General features: G+C 37.1%; 3 protein-coding genes across 7 annotated transcripts in view; 2 read left to right on the forward strand and 1 right to left on the reverse strand.

Moving 5' to 3' along the window:
* LOC149089452 (putative E3 ubiquitin-protein ligase RNF144A) overlaps positions 1 to 3,723 on the forward strand; it is a 53,560-nt gene extending 49,837 nt beyond the window's left edge. For 2 of the 3 annotated variants that reach the window (XM_089238598.1, XM_089238605.1), the window contains exon 9: positions 77 to 3,723. In XM_089238598.1, the coding sequence (XP_089094724.1) occupies positions 77 to 211 (135 nt within the window). In that variant the 3' untranslated portion in view covers positions 212 to 3,723. The remainder of the gene's footprint in view (positions 1 to 76) is intronic. The other variant, XM_089238612.1, reaches the window with a different exon arrangement.
* A 5,215-nt stretch (positions 3,724 to 8,938) lies between these two features.
* LOC149089453 (heterogeneous nuclear ribonucleoprotein F-like) lies at positions 8,939 to 9,866 on the reverse strand. Its single transcript, XM_089238620.1, has one exon. The coding sequence runs from the start codon at positions 9,779 to 9,781 to the stop codon at positions 8,969 to 8,971; it is 813 nt and encodes a 270-aa protein (XP_089094746.1). The 5' UTR covers positions 9,782 to 9,866; the 3' UTR covers positions 8,939 to 8,968.
* A 1,387-nt stretch (positions 9,867 to 11,253) lies between these two features.
* LOC149089454 (uncharacterized) overlaps positions 11,254 to 21,909 on the forward strand; it is a 38,963-nt gene continuing 28,307 nt past the window's right edge. Inside the window, exons 1-3 of one of the 3 annotated variants that reach the window (XM_089238626.1) lie at positions 11,254 to 11,287; positions 16,907 to 17,973; positions 21,266 to 21,364. In XM_089238626.1, coding sequence (XP_089094752.1) covers positions 11,280 to 11,287; positions 16,907 to 17,973; positions 21,266 to 21,364 — 1,174 coding nt within the window. In that variant the 5' untranslated portion in view covers positions 11,254 to 11,279. Of the gene's footprint in view, positions 11,379 to 16,906; positions 17,974 to 21,265; positions 21,365 to 21,909 lie in introns of all 3 variants that reach the window. The other 2 variants (XM_089238632.1, XM_089238637.1) reach the window with 2 other exon arrangements.

A 21,909-nucleotide genomic window follows, 5' to 3' on the forward strand; every position in this document is an offset into this window, starting at 1 on the left:
AAAATCAAGTGTCTACTGTGTTTGAGTAGCCATTGCATGATAATGAAATGAACCATTCCGATCTCTCTCTCCGTAGGTCGTTGGAATATTCGCTGGTTTGAGTTTCTTGCTGCTGGTGGCTTCTCCAATTTTGCTGCTCGCTGCGCCTTGTCTCCTGTGCTGTCGCTGCAAGAACTGCAAATTTTTTTACGAGGAAACGACACTTATTTGAAAAAGAATTAAGGAGCGTTAAAGAGAAAAAAAAATCATGTCTAGTCACGAAAAAAAAAAAAATGCATGTTTATGTCTTCTAGAGCTTTTCCAATTGTCATTTGAGTCATGCAATAGGCATTTCTTTGTCGAATGAAGACAAGCTGTGATAAACTTGAGTGTATACATTTTTTGCTTCCTGACCGTATTTCTACTCACTGAGCGTTTCACAATCACCACGACATAGATTTATGAATGTTTTCGGAAAACACTGCAAATATTTCACTCCATCCAACCTAATGTGTGTGTGTTGTTGTACATAAGCATTATTATTTTTGTGTGTGTGTGTGTATAATGTCTTTGTTGGTTTTTTTTTCATTTACATGGAACGAGAATATGTTAATGCATGCATATGATTGTTCTTATATATCTCGATATCTATTATCGTATTTTGGTCACCATTCAGTAATGAATAAATGTTTAATTGGTTATGGTAGGTGCGTGCAAAAGTGTGAAGTTTTCATCTGCGTTAAACGAAATTATTCCCTATCAATAAATAAATATTATTTATATTCAAAATTTCTCTAACCAAAAACTTGATATTCTCTCGCTTATAAAATTTTCAGATTATCTTTTAAATTTACCTTTGCAATTTTATCACGACAACATTGTATGGATCAAAATTATGCTGCAGACATGAGGAAACAAATTACTCCAAAATTATATCATCAGCGTCATGTGATCATTCAATTTTGCAATGCAGTTAGTTTTTTTTTTTCAGTTTGATGCCCCAACTGCTTGTTTGTAAAAATTTATATATATCCTAGAGACCAGGAGTGCATAATCTTTTCCGTCTGTGGGCCAGATATGCTGCTATTCTTCCACTCCCAGGCCAGAAATTGGTATATTTTATGGCCAAAAACCAAAATTGGTCAGTTGACCTGGCCAACTCAGCCATTCTATGGAATTTCGCAGAAGTCTCCAGCCACTTCATGAACAGGCTGGTCAAAGTCTGAAATTCAAATATTGGCTGGGTCAACTGGCCTATTCCAGGCTTCGGCCATATGACCTAGAAATTTTCCATTTTCTTTCTTATTTGCAATGAAGCTTACTTGAAGTTTTGATAACAAGAATTACGATTATTTTTATGTCATACATTTAATGCCTTTGACAAAAAATTTTTTTTGACTTAAATTGGCAGCTTTACTTACCTTTGATATCGTTTTTTTTTTAGCCGTAATTGGCAACTTTATTTGCCTCTGACAATGTTTTTGGCAAGGCAACTTTACTTACCTTTGCAATATTTTTATAAAAGAAATATTGTCAGCCTAGGTGTTTATCCTGTTGTGTGTATATATATTGATTCTTTTCTACCCCACTTTCCACAGACCAGAGGTTGTGCATCCCTGGTATAGAAGATCATTGAGATCGCATTCGAATAGAGATGCCTTTTTTTTTAGACAATTTAACAATCTGTTAAATGAGTTTTTAACATTTATCTTTCGTGCATATTATTCAGTATTGCGTAAAATTATTGTTTTAAATTGATTAACATGTGACGATTCGATTAAGTTTTTTTCTTTTCCCGAGTGTAGGAATTATTTCTGGTCCAAATCTTTGTGTTTACAATCATAACGGAGCAGAAAGTTTGTCACTAATGTCGATGCTAATAAAAAAACATGCAATATGTCATGTAAATTCATGGCATCTTTTGGATTTTGAATGTGTTTCTCTCGGTATTAGGATTTTTTTCATGTACTTTTGATTATGTATAGTTATTGTATTTTTTTTGTATACAATTTTCGATTCTTGTCAAGTATTATGTACTCATAGATACTAGTCATTATAGATGGGCTTTTATGTATTTTATCTCTTTGGAATAACGAGATTAATTTTTTTCCCCCTTTCTATTTTGATGTCTGCAAAGCTGCGCTGCTTTTTTTTTCTTTTTTTTTTTTGGCATGATTACGATGTAATACATGCATTTTGTGTGATGTGAAGTTATGGGAAATCATTTCTTTTACTTTGTGTTTTGATGTTAGAAAGAAAAACGAAAATGGATTTTTCATTATAAAATTCAACATATTATCCCAGTTCTGTTTTCTAGACTATAGGACTGTCCGCCGCAAGATGGAGCTAGCTGTCCTCACCCATGAAGAAGGTGCATTCCTGCTCAGATGGATGAATGCACTTTTGTTGTTCACCAATTCAGTCACGTGACCCACTGGTTGCTTCCTCTTTCTCAGGCATCTTCAACCCGTCACTCCCCTCAAGCACCTAGAGTTCTCGATGCTCTTGTCTGATTTCGTGCTCATGAACATTTGACCAACGTTTCAATTAAACACCTTGTACAAATTGCATTCCTTTATTAAACGTATCCTGAAGGTGCTCCTATTTTGATGATGGGTGCAGGCAGTGCTCGCAACTAGAGAAAGATTGAAGACCACTGCGCTCTTTATGGATTTTTCTCCCATTTATATTCTCATTCAATAGATTATATTTTAATAAATGTGGGGTGGGGTTGCTTATTTATCACCGCACTTTACCTCTATCTGGTGACCCGGGCATGATCATATGCTCTTTTACTTAAATTTCTTCTCTCCTGTTATGTAATGTCATGGCAATCAATGTGAAACTGCCCCCGTTCTGTAGTCACTAACCTAAACTGTTCTTTAGTACAGAGGACTTGTTTTTGTATATAAGATCAAAGATGATCTCGTAAAACTCTTCACCAGGCCCATATTAATTGAAGCTTGTGAAGCTTCTGCTTCAATCCACAGATGCAACCATATGCACCTACAAAGAAGACGAAGCAGCCAGAGTGGATTGTGTGACCTCATTGGCGAACAACCAAGGTATGTTTGTCCGCCTCCAGCATCAGGGCAGGTGTGCACCTTCTTCACAGTGAGAACAGTACTGCCTCATAGTGGACGCTGTCACCACATATATACCTGGAAATAAGTTTGGCGAAACCGCTTATATTGAAAAAATTAATGCATTGTAGGAGAATATTCGTGACATAATGCACGAGTATCATGTAAAAATAGAATAATCTTCTATATTCTGGCTTTTAGCAAAACCAATGTCAGTAACAGACTATGGAAAGTAACAAGTTGTAGATTTCATAGCCCTGCATTAAAGAAGCCATGTGTATTGAGGAACGTGATAGTATCATTTAGTCACATTGATAGGATTTCAGTTTCTTTTCGGTGAATTACATGCACATATTAAAATGCATGAAATTATTTTTATTTACGATAGTTAAGTAAATTATGTCACAAAATCGTTAATATACTTGCGATGCCTATCAGTGCAAGAATTTTTTTTTCGACATTTAGAGTCGGAACATGGGATAAAATAGAGCTCAGCATAATTTGTCATCTGATATGTTTTTTGTTAATGTAATGTGGCATATTTGTAAATGAACGTAGACGAATGTTGAAAGAGATTGTATTTTTCTTTTTTGACCAAAAGAAGGGTATTTTTTTTTTCTTTTTTCATGAATGCTTGTGAAATAAAATTTATGTGCAATCATTTGAAAATTGTCAAATTATTACATGAGTTATTACCAAGGCTGGGGGGGCACTTGAAGAAGAGACCAAAAATAAGCTGATTAGATGTGGGAAGAATAAGAGCCTGGCTATAAAATTATACACAGGATAGTTGCATTATGAGTAGGTCAAGATCAAACCTCAGAGATCAGATTATCAAGGTGAATAAAAAGAAAGTAGAAATATACGAAGGCCACACACAACACAGGTGAATTGGCTAAAGAAGCTGCTGAAGAAAAGATGCCAATATAAAAAGTATTGATGTCAAATATTTGACATCCATACTTTTTGTTGGCATCTTTCCAGCCGCTTCTTTGGGCAATTCGCCCGTTGTGGCTTTAGAATATAACATACAAAGAAATATACATTCTTCGTACATTATATATACCACAACAATAATACAGTAACCCAATATATGAGCATATAGCTCGAAAATAATATACTCGTAAAAAGAGTATGGTTGTCTCACCCAAGTGTGAAATTTATCGTACTTCTTTTTTAAACGTGTCAATTGTGTTAGAATTCACAATGACCCCCCCCCCCCCGGACATAAGCTATTCCATTTATTAGTAAAAACTCCCTACGACAACACAAACGTCAATTGTCCCTTACTAAACGATACTGGTGTGCTCTTGTCAAAGCAGTTGATTGACAGTGTATTAATAACTCTTAGTCTATCCCGTTGTAAGTTTTAAACAATTCAATCGTATCCCTCTCCAACATTTGGGTTCTTCAACTGCCAACAGTTATATCAGTGGCAGCTCGGTACATAAAATTTTGGAGGGAGACAATCGAAACTGTTTCCCATTCTATAGGAATAACATCATTATAAGTGCATTGTGAGTAGGTGTAATATTTTCTAGGGGTTTTTTCCAACCCCTGTGAACTAAATAGCATCGAAACCTCACTATAAAAATAAATCCCTTTACAGTGATATTTTTTCGAGTCTTGTTTGAAAAAGCTTATATTCTAATAGTAAACTGCTGCGTCTTGATATAACGATAATCCTGCTGCAACAATATTTATTCTTAATCTACAGAGTATCACTATATCAAGATTTCACTACATATAGATTTATTTATGTGGCCTATTCCTCGTAAGATAGTGCATGACAATTCAATAACATCATTGGGAAGCATACTGTTTTGCGAGTAAGTGCAGATTTAAGGGTTAATTTTTGGTAGGTTTTTCGGGTGTTGGGCAAAATCAGACCAACTTTGCACACCATGCATGCTGGGATTTCTCAGAAAATAACAGACCAATACACCAGCTTTAATTTTTTTTCTTTCGACCTGCACTGCACACAAGCTGGTTGACACCGTATTTCCCCCCCCCCCCACACACACACACAAGATTCAGGAGCAATGGCCTCCCCAATATACAAAATTGATCCTACAGAGAAGATATTTTGTTGCTCGTCTTTTAATCAATGCATCATTCTGCATGATGTGAACATGATGTATAACTATTTACATGACAAATATTAAAGCATATCTTCCCATATCCTCATCATAAAGGTAGCTCAACAAATAGTTTGGGACACGCCTTCCCTAAAGCAGAATGTATTGCATTCTTCTGCAATGAACCCTTGGCTGACTGGAAAAGTTCTGCAGTAAAAATTTCCATAATAGTGTTTCCTAAAATTCCTCTATCCAGAATTTCTGAGTATTCTACTTTGGGGCATGGGGGTAGCATGCACAGTGTGGACCCAACTTAATCAGTGTCTTTCATTCACATTCAATGCTAAAAGGAGTATTGCTCTAGTCAGTAAAAGTATTCCAGGAGATACCGCCCTAAAGAAAGACAGTTCGTCAGGGATGGACCTTGGCGAGTGCAAAAGTTGCGATCACACCAGGTCACAAATTTACAGGAGCTGTAGGAACTTGATTTTAATACATAAATTATGATTTATATTTTGCTATAATTGATCGGGAAATAAATATATTTAAATCCTATCGAGATCTTCACACATGAGAAATATGCATCTCAGGCTTTATTAACATACACGCATGGAAGCACGCTTTTAGTCCCCTACATCCTTGAATGTGGCTTTGATTTTTAACAGGCTTCATATATCGATATTTAGCTCAAGAATGTTACCTATATGAACTGCATCTCTAAGACATATGTGTACTAGTCTAGGGTTAAGAATATGTTGCGTAATGTGATCGCATCAGGACTTGGGGTTTCTAATAACAGTAACCAAATGATAACTATATCAAAAAACAGTCCTCTTTGCAGGTACAGTGACCATACATCCTGTTTGGTCAAATGGAATGCATGGGGGAATGATGTGAATGTGACAACCATGGGTGGAGATAAGGGGGGGGGGCGGAATGCCCCCCCCCCAGCATCAAAGGTGGAGTCGACTGATATCTAATGCATACATATATGTATATAAGAATTGACATCATCATCGTGCCCCCCAGACTTCCAAGTCTATCTCCGCACCTATATATGGTGGCAACTCCGTTTTTCTTTCCCATATACTGTAGTTTACAATGTATAAGGAACCCCTTTTTGCTAAAAATTGGGTTCGAAAAATAGGAGGGGGTTTCTTATACCTCTGGTAGTGTTACAGATACATCTTTTTCAACTTTTTTTCCCAAATTTTAAGCCCAAAAAAAATCGGGGTTCCTTATACATGTTAAAATATGGTAATTGGTTGAAAAATGTTTAAAATATATATCTATATATATATCTCACACACACACACATTCAACCGTTATGAGGCAGTCGAATGAAACTGTCTAATGCAGCATTTAACTTTTTTGAGCCCAAGGACCAGTAAAATGTCTGAACCAACCTCGACGGACCACCAAAATCTCATCACGAGTAGCATGATCATATGTCCAGTACAGAGCGGCAACTAGATACTTTGTCATCTGGGGCAAGTCAGCATTTTGGTGCCCCTTGCAATGTAGAAGTAGTAGTTAAAGGGTGAATTCGTCACCCCCCTTCTGATTCAGCGCCAGGGGCACCAGACCTGCCTTCTCTCCCCTAGTTGCAGCCCTGGTCCAGTAAAACAGAACATAACAGATACAAGAGTGCCCTATATTTTTTGTGACACTTCTATTCCCCCAAGTCAATGACCAATTGTCCCGTTTTTTTCAATGAAACTCATTTGAATTTTCTCTACATTCTGGAAAAATATTCATCTTACATGCAGTATTTGTGTAATCACGTTCAACATTTTATTCCGTGTAATTCATTTTAATTCACTGCAGTGGCCATTCATTTCCCGGCAACATTTTTGGTGACAATTGGTGATGTCCATATTTTACAATTACATATATTTTTCAATGAAATATTAGTCACATGATGAATTTTTTTTTGTGAAATAAATTTTTGTTTACAGCAATTTGAAGCAACCATTCTCATTTCTCCCCCCCCCCCCCTACACAATTTAGCAACAAATTGCAATTTTTCACAAATTACATTTTGTAGCAATGATTAGTGATATCCCGCATTTAGGATAGCAATTTCTTGTATTTTTCTTCAATGCGATGAAATTGCTCTGAGTATGAGGATCTAAAATTTTTTAAGAACCCATAAGTTATTACTACTACTACTAATATCACCACACAGATTGTCTAATTTTTTGTTTAATTAGAATTAAATTATCAAGTCCACTTGCAGACCACCTGTGCGGGCATCTTCCTGGACTCTCGTCCTGAGAATCCAGGTTCGAACCCTGTTGATGGCACAGTGGTGGTCGGCAGAAGTTGGTTTTCTGCAGTTTTCCAGCTTCAAGGCCAGAATGTGTGTGTGTGTGTGAGAGAGCAAGTCTCCCATTTGAAAAAGTCTCTCGGCAGAGAGCAGACAGATCTACAACACGATACTGACATAACATGAAAAGTTCAAACATTTCCATCTTTACTTCAGAAAATGGAATACAGGTGACAGCACGTACACGGAACAAGCACAACTCAGGTACATAAATACATTAGAGCAGTTTTCCAACCTTTTTTTGTCCCATCGCCCCCCTCCCCCAACACAATTTAACCCATAGGATCCTATGTTATACCCGTTGCTTCTACCGCCGCCCCCCCCCCAGGGTTCATTAGCGCCCACATTGGGAATCTGTGTTAGAGCCACAGATACACTCTCAGAACACAATTCTCTCTCTGGCATGTACCGATTCATTAGAAATTCTGCAGAGGAATGTGTACGAGGTGCATGTATGGTTAAGTAGTAGTAGACCACCTGTGCAATCGTCAAGACCAGCTCTCCGAGACCATCCATTTCTCCTGGTAAGAGTGCAATCCATCTAAAGATCTCTCCGGCCGGTCAGCAATTATGTCTGATCATCATGGACCATAGGTTGAAATGCTGGTCTAATGCATATCCTGAATTATATTTTTTAATGTACAATTTGTTTCATAGATTCTTTCAAAAGCCTCTCAAAACGAGAAATTTTAATCTAGTCAACTGAAAAAGGTAAAAGCAACTCTGGGAGAGGCTTTTTGACACCTGAGAGCCAAGAATTTTAACATCTCCCCCAATAGCGCAGATGTATTATAGAGCAGAAACAAGTTATTTCCCAGGGCCTCTATTGACTTAAACTAGGATTATGGGACACATACAAGAGAGTCGGAAATGACGCATATAAATAGTCAAACTCCTATTTAATGCCACCATGTGTTTCAGAATTCTGAGTTAGGATTAAAATTGAATCATAAATTAACCTGTGTTATATCTATGTATGGAAGATTTGTTCACCAAATGTTTCTGCCATTAAGTGGATTTGGCACGACTTTGGGGGACCACTATAGTGGGATTAGAGAAAGGATGATCACCCTTTTTATGAGAGTGCGGTCTACTTCATTGGTTTCAAAACATGTCACGGGCCACTTAAGTGATCTGTAAATATGCTGTGGGCTGTTTGAGTGATCTGGGAATGTGTTGCTAGCAACTTAAGTGATGTGGAACTGCACCACAGGCGCTTAAGTGATCTGTAAATGTGTGATCATTTAAGTGATCTGGGAATGTGTCATGAACCACGGGTCACTGTAGTATCTGGTAATGTGCCACTTCACTTTGACAAAATTAGGTTTGAGGTTACAAACCACATTTTGCCGAAGAGCTGAGCATCACTGGGTTAGACTGTATTGAAGCGGGCTGCTTAATGGCCAAGTCCAGCCCTGCAGTTCTGTGCACACACTGACTAAATACAAACAATATAAGCAACACATTACTGAAGAGAGATAGAACTGGAACATTTTATTCTAAATTCTAGCTTTCCTAGGTGGGTAAACATTAACATCACTAGCTAATTGTAACCTAGGTACAGGTTTCGTATCAGATTTCAATGTCAACGATATAGTTTTGCGTCCAACTTGAGATTTATCTCTAGCCATCGCTTTCAGAGCATCTGCATGGGATAGAAACTCAACATCGAATTCGCCTGTGCGGCTTCCAAATTCGTCATAAACAGGTTTCACGGATGTAGGCGTGATATTGAGAGAGAAGAACAAGTGATATATAGACTGTTCAGTGGTTCGAGGAGGCAGGTTCTTGATTTTAACGAAGTGGCCGATGGTGAAAGAAGTCCTGTCAATGTCTCCGATCGGTTGGTGCTTTTCCTTACGAACCTCAGGGATATCCTTGACTGAAGGCATATCAACATGTTTATCTGAGCCACTTTCCATTTGTTTGTAACTCAACCTTATGAACCTACTTCCAATGAAGGCGTTCTTCTTACGCATCGCGATGACAGCCTCGGCGTGAGTTGCGAATTCCACCTCACACAAACCAGAGACTCTTCCAGCAATGTCGCAACGGAGACGGATCTTCGTAGGCGTGATCCCCAACGGCTTGAAGAAGTGTAAAACATCCTCTTCGGTGGCGTCCAGATCGAGACCTTTCATGCGAACGATGTTAGCGGGATTGTCGCAATAAAACCGCAGCGCCTCGTTTCGACGCGTACCGCCTAAATTCAATTCAATGTGATTCGAGGCATTCGTTAAAATACATCGCAAAAATGGTGAGGTATTTACACGGACAGTTTTATGATAGATCATACGAAATACGCTCAACATACTTCAAATGTTTTTTATCACTTGGTGGTAAAATTACAGCTAACCCGAGTCGAAATCGCTTCGAGTTGAGACGGTCTGAACTTAATGTTTACAGTTTTCAAGAGAGGGGGAAAAATATTAGTAGTGGTTGTGCTCACATTGACTGTCAGAATGTAATGACCATATTTCATAGAAAAAAATGAATTACGATCCAGAACCAGAATTAGAAGTTTAAAGGTAATTCCTGACCCAAGTGGGGGGCATAAATCACCATACAACTGGGGCCCCATGGAGACCCCCGATGAATGGGAATTACGATGTATGAATTGTCCTGTGACCATATGATCTTTGGCTATCATCTGAATCGTCACTACTTGAGGCACTTCTTATTTGAACAATAGACAGCACAAACAGTATTGTTCAACTGGTGGTAAATTCTTCTTCATCTAGGGCGCACTTAAAAACGCTTTATATTTCGGAAAAAATCTGTAAAGCCGGGTTTTCCTAGGAATAGGTTTGTTGCGCAGTGTGAACCGAATTAGACTATTCCGAACCGACAGAAACGAGTTACATAATCACGCTACGCGTTTGTGTTTTCCTTGCGAGGCGCATCAGATCAGGGTGGCTATATAAAGTATCTGGCTTTGGCATCAGCTACTCTGTTGTCTGCATGCTCCGGTTTGAAGGGAAAGGAAATAATACACACACACAAGAGTGAAGAGAATATCGGCAAAACCGCGGCGCACGACGCATTTGACTCCTCCAGAAGCAGTGGGCCAATCACGCCCGACGTAAAGCGCTGTCGTGAGGCGTATTGCGCTCTGTAGGAAAACAGTCATGCTGCTTTTCTTACTGGTGAGTGGACAGCGTGTCAAGCTGGGCGAATTACGTTGCGTGCGGCACAGGAAACCTGCTTCTAGGGAAACCCGGCTTTAAGCCGACTGCTTCTGGAGGAGTCAAATGCGTCGTGCGCCGTGGTTTTGCCGATATTCTCTTCACTCTTGTGTGTTTTCTTTCCCTTCCCTTCAAACCAGATCATACAGATGACAGAGTAGCTGATGCCAAGGCCATATACTATCGATATAGCCGACTTGATCTGATGCGGCCCGCTACGAAAACATTAACGCGCAGCGTAATTATGTAACACGTTTCTGCCGACGTGAAATTATACATTTCGGTTCACGCGGCGCAAAACACCTATTCCTAGGAAAACCCGGCTTAAATTCAATCATAAAAAATTCAATCCAGCACTTTTTATGAAAAAAAAAACCTTTCCAGATGTCCCATAAACTATTTTATGGTCACTTCCAAAAAAACTACCATATGTAGCCGAGTTTAGAGTTTCAAAATCAAAAAATAAATTATAGTTTTTTCTTCATTAATTTTGATGTTTTTTACCCCAGGCAATCAAATTAATTCGATTCTTTTTTTTATTCTCATTAAAAAAATATTCTTTCAAAAGAATTCCGTATTCCTAAGTTTTCCTTAAGTGCAGTCCAGTCAAAATGGCTTGAGCTGAATGTTTGTGTATGTACTGTTAATTTTGCTTTCAGGTACAAATGTGGTGAAACTAAAATTCTTACCTATTGGTATTGCTTTGTTTTTGTATATTGCATCGGTATGTAAAGATCGAGAGACCGTAAAGTCACTGTTTGTAAAGATGTGCTAGTCCGTTCAAAAGTTTTGTGTAAATTTTAGCCGTTTACATACACGTAACGGTATCATGCTGTATAATGGGGTTTTAATTAATGGAAATTGTTTTGTTTGGGTTGAACTGAGAAGTTTTGTGTATATTTACACGTTTTTAGGTGTTTGATTATCTATCACTAATGGTTATACATCACTTTAATGTATGCTTAGCTATGTGAAATATGGTTAACTGAAAACTACTGGATGGAGTTTGAAATATGTTTGCCATTTTATTTATGAACTGGTCAAATTTATTTGTTATCACGTGTTGAAGTATTGACTCTTTGATGAGTATGTGTGGATTTGAGTAATTTTGTTGTAAAACGCTCAGCAGTACCAGTTCTATAAGCTTGTATTAAGTACAGTAAAACGCCTCTTAATGGACACCCCTCTTTTACGGCCAAATAATAATTTCCCTTCACATGATTAATGTAAGCATTTCAAAATCGCTGGTCAACGGTCACCATTCTATTACAAAAATAAAAATTTCGGAAGGGTGCAGGTGCTAAAATTTCCAGCTGATGTCCGCAAAAGAGACGTTTTACTGTACTATTAGAACTACTATCGTATAATCCCTTTTTGATAATGTGTTGGAGATTTTTTAGGAAAATGTCAGAAAGCATGCTGAGAAATCACCAAGAGTAAAACCAAGTAGCGCTTTCTGACATTTTTCGGAACAGCTTCGGTATAGGGGACAGGTTGGCGATTTTCGGCGCCAAATATGTCAGACGACCCCATCAGAAGTCGCCAAGGCTGTTAGACACATTACGAGCGCCGAAAAAAAAAATCGCCAGCATAGAAAACAATATGAAAAATATCATGAAACACGAGAAATGGAAACATAAATAAGAGCTGAATTGAGTGAGCATAAAAATGCTAAAACCAACAAGCATAATTATAATAAAAAAATAATTATAAATGAAAACCCGGAGGAACAGCTGTTGTATGGTCCGCCACTTGGCGATTATTTGGCGCCACACATGTCTGATGGCCCGACGAAGAGTCGCCAAGGCCGTCAGACACTACGGACGCCGAAAAAAAAACATCAGCATGCAAAACACAATAGAAAGCACCAATCATAAAAATCGAAAAAAATATCAGTTAAAAAAAATTACACCTGTCCCATATTTTTGTTAATAAAAAGATCGGGGCATAAGGAATTCCGGGCATAAATATTCTATGTATTAAAACTAAAACCCGGGCCCTTTTTTTTAAATAAACGGATCCGGGCATGTTGAATAAATAAATATTCTATGCACTAAAACCCGGACCCTTTTTTTAATAAACGGATCCGGGCATGAAAAATTCTGTAGGTTCATTTTAAATAATAAACCGATAAAACGGAAGGCATGGTAATGGATGAATGACTAATAAATACAACGAAATAATAAAACGGTATGATACAACCTGAGCAGTAGATAATAATCCGTAATGACGTAAGCTACAGAAGGGAGGAATAATAATCAAAGAGAGAAAGACGCGCTAGAAATGGAACAACGGCTGCTTAGAATTTTTGAAAAAACGCGGTGAACAAAAGAAAAATCCTGTTTGGCGAAGCTAGCGCCATCTAGTATCACCCAACGAAACCGGAAAAGTGATTAAAAAAACGACAACCCAGAGAAGCATTATGACGATCTTGGCGACTTATCGCGAGAAAAAAGTCGCCAAAGTCGTGGCGGACCATACTGCATCTGTTCCTGCATGTAGAAAAGAATAAATATTGGAAAATATTAAAGGTACAACCTGAGGGAAAGATATCCAAAATAATTCCAATTAATCCGACACACACACTACAACATATATATGGAAGGAAGAGAAAATATGAAGAACTATCCCAACGGTTTTTCAAAACGCTGCGGCTATAAGGTGACGTCATTTAAAAGAAAAAAAAGAGAGAGAATAGAATGGAAAAAATTGAAAACCAGTTTGAAAGACGCGCTAGGAACACGGAAAAACAACCACCAGCGCCACTGCCTCGCAGCACTCTTCGAATATTCTGGAACAACGACAAACCAGAGCGCGGCAACGATGGCAACTTATCGCTGGAAAAAAAGTCGTCAACTTGCAGTGTCCCCTATACCGAAGCTGTTCCCTTGAACTAAATGAGGGGAGAGAAAACCTCAGATAGTATGGTAATCGGGAATAATCCAAGACAACGACGCTACTGCACAAAGGGAAAAAGCGCTGTTATCCGTTTGAATTGCCCGCGTTTTAAGCCCCATCTATAATGGATGGGTAATGGAAGTTCTAGAAAGAAGCTACAAAGGAACCATCTAGAACAACGACAACCCGGCAAAACAACTGAGAGCACCAGTGTTGGCGACTTATAGCGTCCTTGGCGATCTGGATTATATTGGATTTAGCAGTCTGGATTATACAGCACATGTACCCATGTGAGAAATAGCTAAGACGGAAACGAAGCCATGCTTTCGGACGTGATTCTTGCCAAAAAAAGGGATTATAATATCGCTGTTAAAAACGAAAAATTGACGAAAGAAAATAATCTGAAATGAGGTATTCCAACAGGGAAAACCAGTGGTATATGAAATACAATATATAAACGGATCAAACAAATGTTCTAAAATGCTTGAGGACTATTCAAACTAGAGCTACACATAAAAGTTTATCATTACTAGCGTCCTCTGGGGGGGGGGGGCATCACCTTCAGGTAATAACCAACAGTCAAAAAACCAATGCAACCTAAAAACCTAACGAAAAAATAATAGCGGAAAGGAAAACAAAAATTCTGTTAATTCCCAATATACGGTATACCGCGATTTAACTAATTTTTTTTTTTGCAAACCCACTTGAGCGCTAGGGTTATCTGAAAACGATTCAGAACATGTGGAAGTAAAAAAAATCATACATATTGAATATATTAATAATAATAATTGTTATTTAATCAATGAAAATCAATAAACGCCTGTAGGCTGTACTTCGTACGGGCGTGTCACACAAACGGCTTTGCCACCAAGTTCACGCTTGGCGTGCGAATATAGTGGGGGGGGGGGAGGGGTTCCTGTCACCGGACCTGAAAATATTGACCTCAGACAACCAGAAAGGCTATGGCAAGGTGCTATGAATTAGGGTTACTGCCGGTTTATTGCCTGTGCAGATACATTAAATCTACGCAATCAGCCGTAACGCAGGAAAAAAACAGAAAATTGGGTGCAGTGGCACCATCTACATTTTAGGACCTGGAAGAATTATGCTGGCAACATATTGTTGTTTTGGCGCATATGAAAATTCGCCGCCAAAACAATATACCATATGTTGGGAATTGGCCATAAATTCACACAAGAAAATGGCTGACCGACCACGAAGAAAAGCGCCAAAAAAAGGGATTATACTACAGCTGTTTTGAAAAACATCAGAAAGCATGCCAAGTGTTAAAAGGATGAAGGAGATGCTATCGGATGTTTTCTTGACCAGAGAAAAAAATCCCCAACCAATCCTGATAAAGAAAAACGTTAAAAACAAACATATTCTTAGACAATGAGGGATCAAGATAAAAAAATAGAACATATTAGATCCTAGTCTGTGTGTGTGTGTGAACACAGGATCCAAATGAAAAACGTAACACCCGAGTCAAAATATGGAATCACGATTAAATAATGTAACATCCTCAACTAAAACGGAATCTCTAGAAAACAACATTCTCTGGGTTATAATAAAAATCTCAGATTTATAAACTCCCTTTTTTTAAAAGATTTATTCTCAAATAAATCTTTCTTTTTTTTCTCTTTGCCGACTACCTTTCTAGCTTGTCGGCGCTTTTCTTCCTGATTGGTCATTTTGTTCCGTTTTGACATATTCTGCTTTGGGAGTCTATCCCTATCTCAATTTACTTCATCAAATTGTATTTTAATTTAGAAGCTACATTATAGCTATGAGAATGAATCTGAAAGCAAGATTCCTTGCGGGGGGGGGGGGGGGGGAGAACGTTGAAGCTCAACCCTGTTTGAATCAAGTTGACGAAACATAGGACCTTAAGATGCAGAGAAACAAGGTTCAGGTCGGCCAATTCAATTTTCAATTCTTAGAGTCTAGATGTTGAAGAATTGCTCTGAATCTTTAACTCTTATGTGTTAAGAAGTCATTCAAGTATTATTCACTTAAAAGATGTGTGAATGCGCCATGGGACTACATGAGTGATCTGAATATGTGTCACTGGTCGCTTAAATGCTCTGGAATTGTGCCAGAGTGCCTTAATTGATCTCTAAATGTGCCACTTAGCTCATTTTTACAAAATTAGGTTCAAGGTGGCAGATCCCATCTGGTCTGCAAGCCATGGGCTTAGCATGGCCTAGAGGGTGAGTCCCAATGAATTTCGTAAAGAGAAATTTTGATTTCTTAGCCTTTAAATAGCATTGAAATTAATAGAAATTGATTAAAAAGATATATAAAGGTATTTTCTTCCGATATTTAAATTTTTAATAAATATTTTTTGCATTAAAAAAATAAATTTTTTATCATCTCTGGGGGGGGGGGATAATCCCCCCCTTCCCTCGTGCATCTCTAATCTAATTATGCGTTAGGACAGCGGTTCTCAACCGGTGCTCCGCAGCCACTCGAGAATAATATAATAAATCAATAAATTTGATAAATAAACAAAAAAAGAGGCCTAAAGAGTACCGCCATATGAATAATATATTAAAAAGTGCTCCGCCATAGAAATTATTGTGCTTGAAACTAACTTTTCAATAAAGTTCCTTTTTATGCTTTGGATTTCTTTCCTTTTTGGACAGTTTTGTTTACTTTTTTCCATGTTCTTGCGTTTTTGGGGATCTTAAGGTATTATTTGTGTCGATTTGGAAGACTTTTGCACGACATTACATAAGAAAAACTGTCTCCTCCTTCATTTTTGCACACCAGTGTATTGTGTCACATGCAACTTTTGGGAGTGATGATGTTGCATCAATTTGATGTTTTAGAAAATGTTCTGTTATTTGATGGTGAAGGAAAAAAATCATCCAATAATCAGAGAAAGTTTTCAGTCAGGAAAGTTGTATAAGAACCCCTGCTAATTTTTTCTTTGGTAAGAACAACACATCATACTATAGCTGTTTCGAAAGCTGACGATAAATCACCAAGATTTAAACAGAGTTGTGCTTTCAATCAACCTTTTCTTTCCGCCAAAGAAAAAAAATCCTGAACCAATCCACAATAAACAAATGTTAAAAATAAACATGAAAACATTCTTAGACTAAATAAGTTGAGGGGAATCGAGGTTGGAAAATGAAACAACAGTCCAGGCTAAACGAGGGATCGAGATTAAAAATATATCGCCCTAGTCTAAATACGGGATCATCATTCAAATCACACAAAAACTGTCCTGTGTCAGAAACCTACCCAACCCTGGTTAACATTGCCGTATATTGCATAGTTTCTTATACATAATATGCTATTATATTTCTCGAATTTAATCTATTTTCCAATTTCTTTACCCCAATGCAGAAAGGAATGTTTCCTTCGACTGAAAATGCTTCATCGGATACAGACTGTGAATTCCGATTCCGGTTTTCAAGATACCTTCAAGAAGTTTATGAGTCAAAATTCCCGCAAAGAGAGTGTATCGAAAATGAAACCTTCTGGGGGACCAGCGGTAATCATGAACACCAATAATTCCGATACAGAAACATTACAGCTAAATATGGATTTGTGTAGTAAGAACAATTCTATCGAAGAAAATGCCGTAGAGAACGCAGAAGATGAAGTTTCACCTGCATTTCGAAATGTATTAACAGATGCTTTGGATGAATTGGAAGAAGATTCTGTATATTTCATACCAGCGCAACCAATACGAGGGTGTTTAAGCCCTCTAAAGTTATGCTCGAAAAATGGAAAATTGGCCGTCGATCAGAAAGTTAAATTACCAAAAGGCACAGATGAATCAGCAGCTGATTCCGCTGATCTTTTCGATGGGGAGTGCATTGTAAGTACTAGTCCAGTCACAGAATTCGAGAGAATCAAGCTTGACTTAACTGATGAAAGCGTTCCGAATGGTGTTGCGATACCTTTCTCGAATTCTGACATTCATCAGCCGAAAGTGGTTGTTCAGATGACACCAACTTATTCAGGATTTTCAGACATCCCTGCTTTGGGACATTTTTCTGAAAGCGATCAGGACTTTTCAGACAGTAGTGACACCACAATCAACATTCAAAACGCAAGTGCGGGTAAAAATTCATGTTCTGAAGCATTGAACCTCGGATCGTCCAGTGGAACGGAAGATAGCGTGGATAAGCAGTCATCAAAATCGGAATTTACGCTGGAGAAGGTTGGGGAAAACAGCAATGTCATCAAAATCCGAAGGAGATTCAGATGCCCTCCATCAGTGAAATGTAAACATCAGGGAGATCTCACTTTCTGTTCTTTTAGAGTCGATAATTCAACTAGTCCAGACACAGATGCAACAGAAACGGAGAAATCCAGAAAACATAGTGATACTGATGATACAGATTCGAAACATTGCCATGCACAAGGTGATGGAAAAATAACAAAAACAAACTGCACAATTCGAAGTAGGTTTTTTTGCTGACAACTTTCAAAGTTTTTGTAAATTTATGAATCACATTTTATATCGTAGACCAGGATAACCAACGGGACAGCAAGTTATTTTCTGCTTTCTAGTCAATGCCATGCATTTTATCATAACGATAACCCAATGATGAAACACATTCCATTGGCTAGAAATTAGAAAACTGAAAATAATCCGCTGTCCCAAAGTTACCTTGGTCCATGGTATGTAACTTGTTGTATTTAGGGCTGTTTTGTAGGATACAGTGTTCTGGAACAGTTAAACATTAAAGGTGAGGTATTAATTCAGTACTGGGTCATTTATCAAGTGGTAACCCCCGATTGACTAGAGAAAAAATTAGCCAAGCATTATGTGGAAGTGGTTCGATACAGGGTTGGCAGGTTTTTGACACATTGCAGTTTTTGACGGTTTAAACCGCAGTTTAAACTGTCATGTCAAAAACCCTCCGTCAAAAACCTTTGTCAAATCTGTCAAAAACCTCAAATATTGCTTTTCGATATAAAAATTCCCATTGAAAATGCACACGTTAATTGCATGTAATGTTTAAAGTGACTATGTTATACAAAGAATAAATATTTAATAAGATTCTAAAATAATTTTCTACTCCCAACAGAATTATTTTGGACAATATGTTTTTTTTTTTCTTATAAAATTTGAATAAAGCATAACATGAACATTGAAGGGAAAACTGTGGAACGATTTGACATTCTTTGATTCAAGATGATTCTTGACCTTCCAAAATTTCTTCAACTGCTTATATATATGCATTGATATAAACTATCTGCTGTACTCTTTTTACAACAGATAAGTGTTTAAAAAAGTTTATTACATCATGTATGTAATGTTGATTTCTGTTATTATTAAATTATCTAGATAACCACTGATACTTAAAACAATACTCTTATTGCACATAACATTGAAATATATCTAGTCATCAAAATACTAAATTGTAGGACTAAAATGTCATTTAATTTGGCAATGCTAGCTTGTATATGTCAAACTTGGTTTATTCTTACTTTTGCACTATGATATGGTGCATTTACTAGTATTTATAATGCAATGGTTTTCCAATTGAAGCTGTATTCAAACATGCAAAACAAATGCTTTGGGTATCAAGTCTTGTCAGCTCTGCTTTGGGTATCAAGTCTTGTCAGCTCTGCTTTGGGTATCAAGTCTTGTCAGCTCTGCTTTGGGTATCAAGTCTTGTCAGCTCTGCTTTGGGTATCAAGTCTTGTCAGCTCTGCTTTGGTTGAAAATACTCTTTAAAGCTGTGTGAATTTATACACCCTGATCTAAGAAATTTTTAGGAGAAAATAAATGAGTTTAGTTAGTGCATTAACAGATGCTGCGTTAGAAATTTTATATGGAATGAAATTTTGGGCAGATCAGAAAATTTAAAATATCAAAATATATATTTTTCCTCAGTAATTATAATTCTGAATATAAAACCCTTTAATCTAAATAAAAGTAAGTATTTTGTTATTTAACATATCTATCAAGTTAACAAAAACTATTTGACATCATTGACAGTAAGATTTTGATAGTTTTAATACCGAGTTAGTTTCTGGGGTCAAAAACCTAACCCTGATGCCCTATAATACATATTTTAAATAAGCGGCTCTAATCCACTTAACAAATTGAACACAGGTAATGAGTAACTTAGATAAATAAACCATAAAATTATATTTTATATGTTCTGGACTCTTATGTTGAAGAATTCAAAATTGCAAATTATAATTAATATTTTGTTTTAATTATTGTAATAAATTAATGTTAAAAAATAAAACATTGTAATATGCCAAAAAGTAAGTTTTTCATCATGTTGTACACCTATTATGTTCAAAACATTATCAAAAGGCATTCATTTAGGTTTTTGACGGTTTTCGACAGTTTTTGACAGTTTAAACCAGTTTTTGACACTTGTCATGTCAAAAACCCAACCCTGGTTTGATAGTTTAAAAAAATTGGTGCTTTAAATCATAAGCACAAATGGGAACACCAGCGGCCATTAAAAGTTCTCTTAATCACATCAATTAAAAGAAGAGATTGTCAATGGTCCTCCAGATAACAGACCAGTATCGTTGATCTCACTGCATTTTATTTTCTTACCTGGAGGTGGGGAGCTTACTGTAGTTTGGGACCCCAGACACAAACTTTTAATGAGAACCATTCATCAATTTCTTTAGCATTTTTGTTGTAGCTTCCATCCCCCCCCCCCCAAATATTGGTACCAAGGTGGTAGGGTTTGCAATGTTTCTAGTGATGGCATGGCACTAGTTAACTAACAAATTTCCCATAAAACTCAAATGACAATTTTACCTGTTTGAATCAACTATTTTTCACACCTTTTATTCTCCAGGGTCGTGAACAAACGAAGGACTGAGCTGAGTTCAGTCCTTGTAAGGATCAAATGGTATAAACGTTTTATAGGTATACACATTGCTATATTGGATAAAAAAAAATAACGTAGCGCAAATAGGAAAATATTTGAGACCTGTCGTTATAATGAGCGTCGACTGTATTTATGTTGTGTTTTGATGTTATAAGTATTGTGTTATTGAATGTGCAATTTCAGAGAAAACCTTAGCCAATCCAGCTTTTAATGGTCAAAATCATGTCAAACACACCGAATTACATAAAAAAATGACTATATATATATATATATTTGTTTCTAGCGTTGAAACTTTATCAAAGTTTGTTGTTCACTTTAATTTAGCCAATATTTGGCAAGAAATTGCTTGCTGTCCAGTCTAATTGAAACTTAGTCTCCTCCTTAGCCCATAGGCTACTACTACTGAACTACATATGCACCTCATTCATATTTCTCTGCAGAACTTCTAACGAATTGGTACGTGTTGGAATGTGTGTGTATATGTAGTGAACCTGACATGAAGTTTGTTTCTGTGCAATTCTTGTTGTGTGTACTGCTTCCATCTGCCATCAATTTTTCTAACTATGAGTGAAGTGTAATGATTGAATAATTGTGTTGTTGTAGGCCTGTTGTTCTCTGTGGTGAGACTTCCTAATGGGAAGATCGGCTTCTATTCGTGCCTCTAAGTTGGGGAACCACAGAAAGCCAACTTCAGCCGACCACCTCTATGGCAGTGGTGGGATTCGAACCCAGATCCTTGTGATGCGAGTCTATCACTATGACCACTCGACCACTGCTAGCCCATAGGCTGTATAATCTCTCAACTCATTTTCAATAGGTATTCCTGAAATATGTAAAAAATGCCTTTACTTTTTGTTTATTTATTTTCGAAATTTTGTTTCAGGTGTTCAAGATGGAATAAAAAAGCTTAAGAAGCTACATGGAGATTTGGATTTTAAGATACTTCCCGGAAAAGGTGAAAGATTGGGTGACATTCCTTGCAGTGAGTATCTATGAATTTCTTTTATTTCAGTTCTATGCAGAAATGTATAATATGCAGGTTGAAAAGGTCTTTTCACTTCTACTGATTTTTAATTGAATTAATTTGAAAGTGAAATCATTGCCTGAAATGTCTTCTTTTTGCCTTAAATCTTGTCGAAGGAAACAATCAGAATTTTCATTAGTCATTTGAGGAGTTCACTTGCATGAATATAACCAAGATCTACAACAGTTATTTTTTTTTTGTTGGGTTTCGTAGAGTGAAATATGTCAGTATAGGGTCTGGGCTTGATGTTCTGCGGTTCCTAACATATCTAACATTTATTAAACCTAATTTAACTTGCCAATTTGAATGAAGTCACATAGGTGCCAATGCTTCCAATTTTTTAGCCTTATCAAAAATCTTCCGGTCAGAAACCATATTCTTCTGGTTTTTTCCGTATCTGTATAGAAAATTCATCAAACTGCTTTGCTCTGCAGAAATTAAAAATCTCTAAAGAAAACCTCAATCCTTGCTATCTCAAAAAGTGACATTTCAGAAAGGTGTGT

The sequence above is a fragment of the Pholcus phalangioides genome, unplaced genomic scaffold (genome assembly GCF_987345545.1).
Source record: "Pholcus phalangioides strain wild (caught in Gottingen) unplaced genomic scaffold, Ppha-v1.0 ptg000002l_1, whole genome shotgun sequence".
NCBI classification, from domain to species: domain Eukaryota; kingdom Metazoa; phylum Arthropoda; class Arachnida; order Araneae; family Pholcidae; genus Pholcus; species Pholcus phalangioides.

Bases quoted from the DNA above. Each gene is read 5' to 3' on its own strand.
- LOC149089453 (XM_089238620.1), bottom strand. From the start codon at position 9,781: ATGTTGAGCGTATTTCGTATGATCTATCATAAAACTGTCCGTGTAAAT.